The sequence below is a fragment of the Ciona robusta genome, chromosome 5, assembly GCF_009617815.1.
Source record: "Ciona robusta chromosome 5, ASM961781v2".
NCBI classification, from domain to species: domain Eukaryota; kingdom Metazoa; phylum Chordata; class Ascidiacea; order Phlebobranchia; family Cionidae; genus Ciona; species Ciona robusta.
Genome location: NC_143239.1, coordinates 5,371,863 through 5,385,182, shown reverse-complemented (window position 1 = coordinate 5,385,182; position 13,320 = coordinate 5,371,863). Strand labels below are relative to the sequence as shown.

Genomic DNA, 13,320 nt, shown 5'->3' with positions numbered 1-13,320 from the left:
AACTTGAATTCAGTGTAGGAAAGTAAGCCTTTGTAAATGTATTATTCGTTTAAACGTGTCCATAAGATTCAGGTAGTCGTTAGAAAAGAGCAACGACTTCAAATTTGCCTTTTCTGCAGAGAAATTGCAATTTTGTTCAAGAAATAGAACGAAAACGTGTTAAAACTGCACCCGTTGCGTCACAACGTTGATCGTTAGCGCCGTCTCGCGGTACTAATTTTTATTTTAAGTAAAGCTAAGTTAAAATTCGAACAAATGCAGAGAGCGACTTTATTTTGACATAAATCAGTGGCATGCATTGTTTAATAGGAGGCACTTAATTGAGGATAATGAATGCGGGACCAAAGAAAGGTATCTGGCTATTGTTTCAGTACCAGTCGTACAGGTAACTTCGGGTACTGCTGTTTTGAATTGAGTCGTCCGACTCTTGTTTTCTCCATCTGTTCCTGGGTTAAAGTGGTGTTTTGTTTGAGAATGAATATGTGAGATAGTTTAAGGGTTTAAATGTAACTTGTTTTATCCTTGCTGGGAAAACAGCAGTCGCTATGACATAGGTGCTGTCAGGTGCTGTTGGCTTACAAGTTGCCACACATGTAACTTTTATGTGTGATTGTTTTCTTCTGTATGGCTGGCAATATAGAAAACCCATTAGTGACCTCTGGGTCACAGCAGGGCTAGAATTAGCCAACACCGTGAAAATTTGCTTCGTATTTTACGGCACGCGGTGTGTGAAACACAACACCCGTGAGTTAATGATTTACTCCGACACGCCAGGATAAAGAAGTTGCATTTATTCAGACAGATGTCTGTTTGTACACGAATACACAGAAATTCGTGCTCTAAAGAAACAAAAGGCGTTATGGCACACAGTTAATCCCATACGTCACTGAAAATCTTGTTATTTTAACGAACTTTCCCGCTGAGATTTCATTCATGGAATTTTCGATTCAGAATATTGATTTTGGGGAGGTGGTTTATAATCACCAACGTAGGTATTCGATCAGTAAAGTAATGCCTCGTTACTGTAGGGATACACCTATTTTTACACAGCATTTCTAGTCTTCTATTGATTGATGTTAACGTGGAGAAGGCGATTTACTTCACGCGTGTTATGGAGAAAACCCAAGCCTACGCGTTGAAGATTTTTTAATGAAGTATTTAAAACCTATTTTATCTAATTTATAGTTTTCGTTTTAAAAATCGGTAATTTAAACGAATAAATGTAACTTGCTTTATCCTCGCGTGGCCGGAAAACGACAGTAGTTATAACACAGGTGTTCTGTTTCATACACCTCGTGACAAGAGTTACCGTTTATGTTACTTTGTGAGTGATTCTTTTTTGAAGAATATTTTTGTAAATTTTCTTTATAGATGGCTAATAATTTGGACAACTCGTTAGTTGGCACTAGGTTGTGTTTACCATGGTATAATGATATATACTCACCACATACGAACCAACACAGCTAGAATAAAGACGACGCCAAGAATACTGAGTGTGGCAACTAAAGCAGGAGTGAGTGTAGATTGATCAATTTCTAAAACAAGAAATTTAGTACACCATTACACCACGCAATCAATTGTACATATATAGTAGATTGGGAGAGATGAGACACATTTTCATTATATTTTCTCGACCCATTTGGTAGTAAACGAAGAACATTCAAATAATTATAATACCGTATTCTCAGGACCTCATGATATACAATATTATGTACCAACGCGGTATCCATCTTATCCCACGGTATTATTATTTATTTATCAGATACTTAAATTTAACAGGAGTCTGGGTATATGGTTCTAAACCGAGGGTCCTATATTTAAATATAATTGCACCATGTACGTTATCTTTGCAAAGTTTTACATATTTTAGTTCTGAAGCCTCCGACCCGACAAGTTGACAGTGTTATTACTGTAACGTTATCAACGTATCTGACGCAATCTCGACGTTTTGAATAAAAAAACAAGTTCCAAAGAGAGACAGCAGGGTACATTGTAAAGTTTTAAAGTCGTGAGGATACGGTTAAACAATTCTTTAAATACACTCTGTTTACTACCAAATTGAATTTTTCTAATAAGCAGTTCTATAAATACACACATCAGCGTAGAATCCGCTTCTACTAATTTAATTTGTATTCTGATTAATGCAATCAGATTATTGGCTAATGTTAAACGTTCAATTGTAGTCCCAAGTGCTTTAAATTACCAACTGAAGGAATCTACAGTTGAAAACGTTAATGCCCGATTTCTGAATGATTAGCCCTGTGACATAGATTTATATTTGGGTTTAGGTGATACATTTTTATATAGTTCTGTGGGGTAGGATGGGAAAACTTTAGCACATAATATCCAAATATTCTGATCATGTTTTAAACAATTAGCGAAGGTCATTAGGAGTGCTAAGAATAGGTTTTAAAATTCGTTAAATGTTGAATACCAAGTGGGACGATAGAATAAAATGATAATATGTCCCATCTTTTCCCCCACCCTACTATATTTACTGGAAATCCTAAGAAAAACAACAAAATAAAGTTTTGTTCTGTGTTATTATTTTAACCTATGAGAGATTAAAGAGGTGGTAAATGTTTTAGCACAATTACAATAAAAAAGGGCAAGGTTTAGCTAAGTTTAGCTATATAGTTAAATTTATTGTCTTTTTATTTAAGTTAAAAGAAATGAGTTTTTGCCAAGATCGCGGCTTTAATAATTAAAGGACAGCATGGCGCCGTAGAATTACATCGTTGATTAACTAAATTGATTCTAAGGACTAAAGATACCCTGCAACGGCCGATAAGAAATACACGTTGTCGCAGGCGCTAATGGGATCTAAAATCGCGTGAAAATCAGTAAGATCTGCTGATTATACGACGCTTTAGAAGGAGGGTGACAAGCCGTGAAGAAATTACGGCGTTTACATGTTTACTGAAATAAATTTTAGGCGTTTATTTCTTTCTTTTTTAGCTAATAAACATTACAAAAATAAAAATCCTGTTATTGGAAAATTCTTTGACAGTTTCTTTGTTAAACTTGAGAATTATTTTTACCTTTGGCATTCTGAGTTGTTGGTTTTGTTAATCCAACATCTAACGTGTGGTGGGCTGTCGTGTTTTCGTTTAAATTCATCGCTTTTCTGTCCGTTGCATGCTCGGGATCGAAAAGAGTGGTGCTGCAGCAAATTGCACACAAACTAAACCACTGTGGCTGCAAGAAACTGGCACCGCGCCCTGAAAAACGAAAACAATTCGAATCACAATTGCCATCGCTGTTGAACTGTAAGCACTAAGTTATTACTAGCAACAGAAAGACTTGAGTAAGGTAAATACCACTGAATAAATGATGCCCTCTCCAAGACCACAAGTTCTGCTGTCTGACTTCCCAGTGGCTTATATGGGATAATCGTCCACAAAAGCTAACGTGATCTTAAACAAACCACACAATTTAAACAATTTTTTTCACACAATAAAGTTGTGATTTTGAAAAAAACAACAACAAAACGATTCCATTCTATTTGGGTGAGGTATTTAGGGGACTATAAGTTTTAATCCAGATTTGGTTTATTACTCTAGCAACACCCAACAAAAAAGCTAACTCATTTAGGGCGATAGTTATAGTTAAAACTATAGTATACAAAACTTTTTTCAGCCACCGATGTAAAGCTATAAATAAACCTCCACAAATGCTCTTATTAAGCCTATTTCGCATTCTTACCTGCAGGTGGTCTCTTACTGTAACTTTTTTCTGCACTGAACTAACTGCAAACGACAATGTATGAGAAAATAGGCTAATCAAAATTTAAGCAGCGCAGCCCAAACGCGTGCCACAATGTTTACACAGTCAAGCATGGAAAAGAAGAGAGATTTTGGAGTTCTGTCCACTGGGGAACTAAATTTCTGACAAAGGCATAAAGCCCTTTGTCGTTGTGCTACGAATTGAAATATCGATCAGGTTGGTCCCTTACTTTTACTTTCTGTACTCTCCTATTATTTCGGGCGGTTAAATTGCTCAGCCGAGGATAAGTAACTTCTCCGCCTTTCAATCAATCAGAGGGTTATCGACAGGGACTTATTTTGAGATTATTAATGCAATAGTATATGCTGAAGTGACTTCAGTATACTGTGGTATTACGCAACTACAATGTAGACTTTGCTGGCCTTGTAGTACGAACTATAAAAGGGATTATACGTTCATGAAATATGTCGTCTTACTTACACATTTGCTATACAGTAGGATGGGGAAGAATGGGACACCTGTTCATTCTATTTTCTCGTCCAATTTGGTAGGAAACAAATAAAATTTAAAGAATTATAAAACTGTATCCTCACGACTCCCATTTTGGGCGGTGTGTAATTGTTTAAAACACGATCGGGATATTTGGATATTATGTGCTAGTGTCCCATCTTCCCTCACCATACTACATATATCTATATATTTAGTTCTGAAGCCCCCATTGTACTGTTTTAGGCCCCAAATCTACATTTTAATCAAATCCACGTTCCTATTTTCACACTTCCGGTGTATACGAGTTAAGCCTAAATACTCATACCAAGACTCGGACTTGGTTTTTAGAGATAGTAGCTCTGTAACATGTGGAAAAAGTCCATCCATTACGAGCAATCCATAATTTATTAAAAGGCGTCTCGAAGAAATGTCTCACTTGGAACCTGAACTGCTTCCTGTCGGTTCGTTAATTAGCTTACAAAACCAATGCCCAGATTTGAACCCAAGAAGCGTTCAAATTGCCGGTAAACGACCTCCGATTTGCTGGTATGTTCACGTAAAACAAGTAGGCCGTGGTTCCTGCCTATCTAATCGAATGAGGCGCCCTATCGAGTTTCGTACCATTCGCGAGACCTTATACCCCTCAGCGAATCGATGGAAATGACTTTATAGAGACCCAGCCAATATTCACTATACTCGGCCGCAAAATATATGCTCTCAGACACCTAAAATCGCCCGAAACCGCACGGAGAAGTGATAACAGCATAACGTGGGGATTATGTTATATATAATAAAATATCTTAGCACATAACGGCCTAAAGCTCAAAAGTAATATGTTTCAAACAAAAAAGTCGATTTATTAGATATTTTTATATATACTAACTCACTTTATTCAGAAAACGGTACTTTCTGGCACAATTTTGTTGGTATGAAGCAAAGATATCACATATATGTCTCGTTGTGCGGCTTATATGCCAGTCGCGGCACCGATCGGTCATTTTGTCTAAATCCTTCTGTTCTGCATTACTAATGCCCCGTTTTGGCCAGTGAATTAATGAGTTATACGAATCCGTGCCAGGTTTCAAAGTGTTTATTGTTTACAAACTTCAATTGGCTGCGATGTCACCTAATCTACTTGTACCCTGGGGCCCTTATATTCTGGCTTCCCATAACGGTTTATATTGCGTGTTGACGCAACCTAACGACGTGTAAATTGCGCTTCTAGGTACAAATTAAGTTCTGCTCTGTAAATTGGGCCGGATGAGGAGAAGAGTTTAAATAGGGGTACAACAGATTGAAAATTATTTTCTAAATTTCTTCCAGGCAGCAAGATTGGACTAGTTGATGAAGTTAGAAATGGATTAAAGTTTATTTGAAATCCGCAGCGCGAATACACATGTAGATACACACTGCATTTCGTTAGCTATTAAGCAGTCTATGAACGTAATATCTAAAATCTGACAAGAATTTGTAAAATTTTATTCAGTTTCTTTTATATTTAATTAATCAGCGATTGAACAATTTTGGGGGGTTTTAGGGTTTCACGGTCATGTTTGAGATTTTGCACATATGTTTTAGTACAGACCCATTCCGTGTGGTCGTCATTTTGCATTTCTATTCTTTGGGCAACTCTAATCGAGCGCTGTTTTCGCTGTCGCATTCGTAGAAACAAATATATGCTGACAAAGCTGTATATACGATCCCATGTTATAAATCTTCGAAGCGATTACAGACAGCTTGCTTTGTAAACGACGTCCTGATTGGCCGACTTGGACAGGAATATTCCTCCCGGCAATTTGGTGGAACATAATGAGACCGTTTTAGACGCACTTTGTCTCATTAACGTTTTCCTATGTGTTGGACACCCTCTTTTGACGCATTGCAGAAGTTAGGGGTTTGTCTCACATTATATTTTGTACTTTATACAGCTATAATAAGGCATATAGGGCAAAATAAGCATGCAGATTAAAATATTTTGGGTTTCACTTTTTGTGGTTCTTGTTTCATGCTTTCATAATGTTTGCGGTCAAAGCGGCGAAGGTAAGATATATACAGGCAGATTGTAACGTCTATTTTAGATACCTAATGCCCCTATTTTGCATTCTAAGACGTTAACATGTGGAAACTTTAATGTCATTCGTTTTGTCGCAATTTCCTGTCTTTTCGTTTTGACCATTCTTTATTCTTCGCTACAGCGAATAAATAAAAGTTTTTTATTATCCTATACTACTGCGGGGTAAGATATTGATAGTAGGAAATATCCTATAGTTCCTTTATTGATTTTTAACAAAGATCTATTGGAGTAGTGAAGCTACGGTTATGTAAATCTGTAAATATTCTCGTTTACTTTTAAAGGCGACGATAAAAACTGAATCATCTTGCCCGAATTTCTATATTACTTAGTTTGCTCAGAATAACAGTTTGTTAAATAATACTTAATGGTCGCAAAAAGTAACTAAAATTTAGCTAAATGGGTGAATGTAGCTTGTTGTATTTTTACGTTTTTAAATAAAATCGACATACGTAATTAATGATTACGTCACAGGCCTACCTTTTGAGCACGGTGAGAGGTATGAAGTCGGTTTTGCTGTTTGCAACAGTCATGCAGCAGATGGGAGTATTTCATCATCTGTAATGTACGACGAATGTAACTCCTTCTGTTGTGGTAAGTCTCAATCGATATACGTATTGTGTTTTAGGATGCATCGTTATAATGTAACATAATGTTGCGGTTTCTAAATCATGGACAACAGCTAGTAAACTTTTTCCAAATATTATATATAGTACTGTGGGGTAAAATTGGGACAGCTTTAGCGCATAATATTCAAATATCCTGATCGTTTTAAACAATTAACAACGGTCTATATGAGTTTAGTGAGAATAAAGTGTTACAATTGTTCGAATGTTCTTTGTTTAATACCTAATGGGAGGAGAAAATAGAAGAAAAGGTGTCTCATCTTCCCGCACCCTACTATATATACGGGAACCACTATACCACATAACGTATTGCGATTTTGTATATTATCCTTATTTTACGTGAACATATCAGCAAGTAAATTATTGACATTTTGTTAACTATACTGTATAGGAGGGCAAGTTATTTTGAATTCAACGCATTTGGATTGCTGTGGTAGCAGGGACTTCGGTTCACCTTATTCCAAACGGTGAGTAATGGTATCTGTAGGTATTGATAGGCCATGATGTATTCTATGTGGGTGAGGTCCTGCGGCGTGACACGACATTGGTCCTAGGAATTAGGCAAGGAGTTACAGTATATGTTCAATAACATGCGATACCTGATTGTAATGCAGTCCATCAATAAATCTATGATAGACTGGGAAATAATGGGCCAACTCGAAAATAAACCCAGGCCCCAAAGCGTGCGCCCCGCTGTAGGACCTCACCCATATAGAATATAATAGTGCCATTTGTTATTTCAACTATAACAGCATTAAACACATTAAATCATAATAGTTTTTAACTGTATCGATTTCAATTTAGGTACGAAAGATGTTGCGAATGGTGGACCGGGCACGGACGTGCTCATTCGAAACGATCATTCAATTACGGCAGTGTTGGTTGCTGTGGAGCAAGCGTTATAGACTGGGGAAGGGACAGGTGCTGTTATGGTGACAGTCGAATCGTTCCATCGGTATTCTACTACAGAAGACAAAAGTGTTGTGGCGGAAGAGTGGTAAGGGAAAAATACACGCGTAGGTTTCTGACTGCCATTTTCAAAAACTTTTATAGTAGGGTGGGGGAAGACGGGACACCTTAAGCATATTATATCCAATTTCCCAAATGTTTTTAGATAATTAACAAAAGTCTTTCATAGTGTTCTTTCTTTACTACCAAATGGCAACAAAAAAATGACAAGGTGTCCCATCTTTCCCCATTCTACTTTGAATATTTCTAACGATGTACGGTTCATTTAGCCGGTTGCCTGTATTAAATATAAGGGAAATAAGTTTTGTGTCAGAGCTCTTATTATATGGGTATGCTGCAGTGTCGGGCTTAGCAAGTACAAAACAAGTAAAGCGACCCTAATGAATTTTTTAAAGATTAGGAATTACCCAAACAAAAAGCAAATTAAGTAAAGGCACTAATGCGGCTATTTTTAGTCAAGTATCCCCATTTTAGTTCACTTCAAAATTCTTTTTTTTATTAAGATCCCAATTTCTCGTACTCTTGCTAATCACTGGGACGCTGGTTGTTGCGGAACAACATCTACTTATGATAAACGTCGTCAGTCATGTCCATGCGATGATGGACAGGTAGTTGACGCTCCTAGCTCAAGAACTGGGTGCTGCAGGTCGCCATACGGAGGAACTGCACCTTATATACCAGACACACAGATATGCTGCAACGGCGTGGTAAGTATATATGGAATTTATATGGTTTACTATATATTGGAACAAAGGATAGTTTTTCGAACATAGTCTATAAGTTGCGTAATATGCTGCCTATATGGAAAACGTGTATATTGAGAAATGTTTTGTGTCGTTTTATTGACTAAACTTTACATACTTGTTTCATTTCGCAAGTAGCAATAAACTTTTAGAATCATTTAAACAAAAAATATACTTTTGAAATGCATTTTAATTAGACACAGCGTCTATCTTCTATTTAAGTCGCGATGTTTTTAGGTTGGCAACAAGACCAACAATTTCTGCTGCGATAATTTATCAGCTGTTGGTGTGGTTGGCGAATCGGTTTGTTGCGGTGGAAATTTGGTTACCATTAGCCCGCCTAATGCTAACTTGACGGAGTGCTGTAATGGAAGTCCATACGACCCACGGTTTAACGTGTGCTGTAATGTAAGTATTAAACGAAAAAAAAAACAATCACCTACAAGTAATATACTTGGTAAACCGTAAGCAAGAGCGAGGTGTATGAAACAAAACACCCATGTTATAACGACTGTCGTTTTTCGGCCACGCGAGGATAAAGTAAGTCAATTAATACGCCTAGCAAATAATTATATTTGATTGGAATAGGCGGGGTTTTGTATATATGTAATTAACTTATTATATCCCCACAATATATGGTACAGACGTGTTCTTATGACGATTTATTGGAACAACACATGACCGACTGACATCCTTTTGGTTAAGATTACACACTATATGCACAAGTTATATACGTGGTAATTCATAAGCGGACACGCGGTGTGTGCAACAGGACACCATTTCTGCAACGGTTGCCCTTACCTCGGAACGCGAGGCTGAACCAGTTACCTTCAATCATTCATTTACTCATTCAATAAAGCGAATTTCGAGCACCTGCAAGCATCTACGTATCGGTCAAGCATTGAGCCGGTTTAATTTTGTTTTACATATGTCTTTATAGTTTTATATTTTCAGTCCAGGTTAATGGGAGTTGTGGAAGGGGCAAACCAATGTTGTGGAGCTGTCCCTTACAGCGAGACCAAGTCCATTTGTTGTGATCTTTCACTTTGGAGTCGGGAGACTGAAGGCACTGAATGTTGTGGTCGATCTGCTTACTTTCCCGACCAAGGTACGTTCATAGCATTAGTAAAACTTATATTTATTATCGTTGGGGTAACGGGCCTAAATCTTTCTTTCATGGCATGTCGCGATGCAGGACCTTAACAACGTAGAGTAGAATAGTGGTTCTAGAATCTTTTCTTATTCGAAGAAGTTATTTATAATAGTTTAAACACTAAGACCCTCATTCCGTTTCTGCTATGCAAAAGTTGATCTTTTTATAAACGCAAATACATTGTTAGATCACACAAGTTTCATAAAATACATTTCTCGTTTTTTTTACACAGGTCTGGCATGCTGCCAAGGAAGGGTATTCCTCGTGGACGCATTTGGTGGCGACACATGTTGTGGACTTCAAGTTGACAGTATGCAGTATTATTATCGTGACAGTAATGAGTTCGTTTGTTGCAAGTAAGTTTAAATGTCATATTTGTAAAACAAATCGATCTTGGTAGAGAGTTTACAATAAAATGTTCCAATTTCAACAATTCAGAGCCTTAAAATAAGTCCGTCGTTCAAAGCTTGATAGATTTTCCTTTTGGAAATATTCCGCCCACTATATGTCTCACAGAGGGCATATATGCTGTCATGTGTGTTTGAAAGCGTCCAAACAAAGTCATAGTTCAAGTTGCCAAGAAAATCTCGTAAACCAAACCAAGACATTTATCAAGTATATTCCTCTCACAGTGACGTCCTAAACGACTCTCCTTCAAGTACTTCCAGTTCCTGCTGCGGCACTCGGGCTTACGACACTTCTACATCAATCTGCTGCGACGGGCAGATCTTTGACAAAGCTCTTGGTAAATGAATAATTTACTTCTAAGGTTTAGGTTACCATAGCGGTTTTTCAGGCGGTCGTATCGCTTGTTAAGCAATCAAAATTGCTGCTAAAATTTCAGTAGCTTTATTTGGATTACAAGATGTATTACCTATGGAATGGCGACCTTTAGACGCTTACATTATTTATCAACAACGACTCAGAAACGAAGAAGAATATGCACATTGCTTTGGGTTTGGAAATCATGTTTTATACTTCGTGGCTGAGATTTTTGTCGAGGATGTAGTTTGTATGCCCAATCTAATTCCAAATCAATATGGGTTTACAAAATTCACAAGATAAGAGAAAGGCAATACGTATTGCCTATCTCTCGAAAATGTATTACATTAAACCACCTTTCCAATGCAGGTAGCAGTTGCTGCAATGGGAGTCCATATTTCCCGAGCAGCAGACACATATGTTGTGGTAATGGACCATTTGGACCGTTCGCCACTCCAAGGTGCTGCGGAGGCGAAGGGTTCGATATTCAAGGAGGGACTGTGTGTTGTGGTGGTCGTGTGTATGGAAAGTACAGGTGAAGCCGTTGAACCTGTAACAGTTTCCTGTGGAATTAGATAGCAACTGCACATATAAAGATACGATTCCCGATACCAATGTATTGCATGATTTAAGCAACTTCGAAATTATATTTTTTAAGTGGGTGAGGTCCTTGTCGAGGATCTGGGATTTAGGCCAGATTGCCCGTTAACCCAACACCCAGACTGCTTATGTATGTCGTCCATGTGACCAGTGTGACTCCGTTCTGGACTTTATTCACAACACAGTTTTTGACTCTGGACTCCTCATATCATGGACAAGGTCGTGTCACTCACATATTACGTTTTGTAACGAATGAGACTAAGTTTTGCGTCATGGAAATACGACATAAACATACCAACTAATCCTTTCCCACAATTCAACAACAGGTCTCCATCGTGTTGTGTAGATGTTGGTTATGACGTCACAAAACACACTTGTTGCGGTTCATCAATCCTCCCCAACCCTCATGGTACAACTGAGGCATCGTGTTGCGGATCCTACCCGTATGATAGGAAGACAGAACTCTGCTGTCAAGGAACCAATGTTACGATACCTGCCAGTGAGTAAAATATGCAGCTTGTAGCAGGCCTTGTTCCAATACATTAAGAGGCACGTAAAACAGTCCTAGTTTTAATCTGTAAACCCGGCCATTTAGATGTTTTGTGTATAGTACGGCACGGCACGTATACCTATATAGGCCAGGTTTAGCTCATTATTCCTGAATCGTGTCATAGGCGATGGCCCGTTGATGTAATGAAAAAGTAACAGTTTATACACAAATTAAAAATGAAATTACTTTTAGGTATCCCGAAATACAAAGCCCAATGTTGTGAATCCAATGGTGTGTACAATCCAGACACTCAGTTGTGTTGCCTTGGCAATGTCTTTACCAAAATAAACAGATATACAAGCAAATGCTGCGGATCGGCAATGTACAGTTCAAGGTCACAGATATGCTGCGACCCTCAGGTTGGTACAACCTCATATACAACCAGTAACAGTTGACTTAAATTTCGCACTACATTTGTACAACGTTACATATGTGAAACACAATACCCGTTCTAACGGCTTTCCTTACCGTGTCAAGTGAAGACAAATACGTTACAATTACCATTTATTTTAAATTTTAGGACGGAACTGAACCAATTCTGTATCCGTTGACAAGATTTGGTTTAAACAGCGCTTGCTGTGGTGCCGTCATATTTAACACCACTGCTGAGTTTTGTTGCGAGGGAAGACTTACTCCGAAGACATACACTCAGAGTGATTGTTGTGCGGGAAGAATTTACAACAGAGAGGAAAATATTTGCTGTCGAAACGAACTGCAACCGGTGGGTGTTAAAGTAGGATTTGTAAGAAATATTTATGTGCAAAAGACAGGAGTTTAAAACTGGTTTAATTTGGGCCAATCTATGAGACAGCAGAGCTATGAAATATGCCCGTCTTAAGCGATCTTTAGCGCCCGGAAACTTTTTCTTGAAAGACCAGAGTTATATTGACCCGTGGTGTATATAGATTAGGTTATAGTCAGAGACATACAACATGCAATGTAAATCTAAAAATGAACACTACGGCCATGGACGGCAGATAAGCAGCGTTCAAACTTGTTGATCAAATTTACGCCCTGTTTATCTACCGTATGCTTAAGAGAATGTTTTGCATCTACAGATTGGGCGAAACGTCCCATGGAGTCGAGCCGAGTGCTGTGGTGGACGATGCTACTTCAGGGGGCCTCAAAGTTGTTGCAATGAACGTATTTACATGGCCCAGGTTCGCAGTAACGTGACATGTGACATTTTCTAAGTTATATGGATGCGAAGAAGACGAAGCGACTATGATATACATTTTCAGTAGTGGAAGCTCGGTGTTTAAAATTTACTGTTTCAAAATAAATAAACAGAAAATTGTAAAGTTGTTTGAATTTTTTGGAATGCAATTTCTTGTACGGGGAGCTCAGCAGAATATAGTTGCCTAATGAATGTATGATGTTCTAGAGACAATACAGTATATAGGCGGTTGATAACTGGTTAAAAATTATCTGCCACAGGCTTTACTAAATCAACTAAATCATACTATATATATAGTTAGTATCTGTTAACAATATATTATAGTTTTTGATGCGACAAATTAAATACCTGTAGAAAACAATCAGAATCCGAAAATGTTTTTGAAAGCAATATGTATTCACATTTTACAGAGGCAAAATTAGGTCCATATATCTTAGACCTATTTTGTGGCTGT

At 37.8% G+C, this 13,320-nt stretch overlaps 2 protein-coding genes across 3 annotated transcripts; one reads left to right on the top strand and one right to left on the bottom strand.

The window, feature by feature from the left end:
* Nucleotides 1-256: 256 nt before the first annotated feature.
* LOC149735919 (uncharacterized) lies at nucleotides 257-5,249 on the bottom strand. 2 transcript variants are annotated; one of them, XM_089878052.1, is made up of 4 exons: nucleotides 5,103-5,249; nucleotides 3,042-3,221; nucleotides 1,445-1,535; nucleotides 257-446 (listed from the first exon to the last, which is right to left on the bottom strand). In XM_089878052.1, the coding sequence occupies exons 2-4, from the start codon at nucleotides 3,118-3,120 to the stop codon at nucleotides 368-370; spliced, it is 249 nt and encodes an 82-aa protein (XP_089734178.1). In that variant the 5' UTR covers nucleotides 3,121-3,221; nucleotides 5,103-5,249; the 3' UTR covers nucleotides 257-367. The 2 variants fall into 2 exon arrangements, with proteins under 2 accessions (XP_089734178.1, XP_089734177.1); XM_089878051.1 differs by lacking the exon at nucleotides 5,103-5,249 and adding an exon at nucleotides 3,706-4,883.
* An 842-nt stretch (nucleotides 5,250-6,091) lies between these two features.
* Nucleotides 6,092-12,990, top strand: LOC149735918 (uncharacterized). Its single transcript, XM_089878010.1, has 14 exons — nucleotides 6,092-6,255; nucleotides 6,761-6,880; nucleotides 7,304-7,379; nucleotides 7,717-7,909; nucleotides 8,385-8,588; nucleotides 8,862-9,032; nucleotides 9,579-9,732; nucleotides 10,010-10,133; nucleotides 10,410-10,522; nucleotides 10,909-11,074; nucleotides 11,466-11,638; nucleotides 11,882-12,048; nucleotides 12,210-12,410; nucleotides 12,748-12,990. The coding sequence occupies exons 1-14, from the start codon at nucleotides 6,174-6,176 to the stop codon at nucleotides 12,880-12,882; spliced, it is 2,079 nt and encodes a 692-aa protein (XP_089734136.1). The 5' UTR covers nucleotides 6,092-6,173; the 3' UTR covers nucleotides 12,883-12,990.
* The last annotated feature ends 330 nt before the right edge of the window (nucleotides 12,991-13,320 follow it).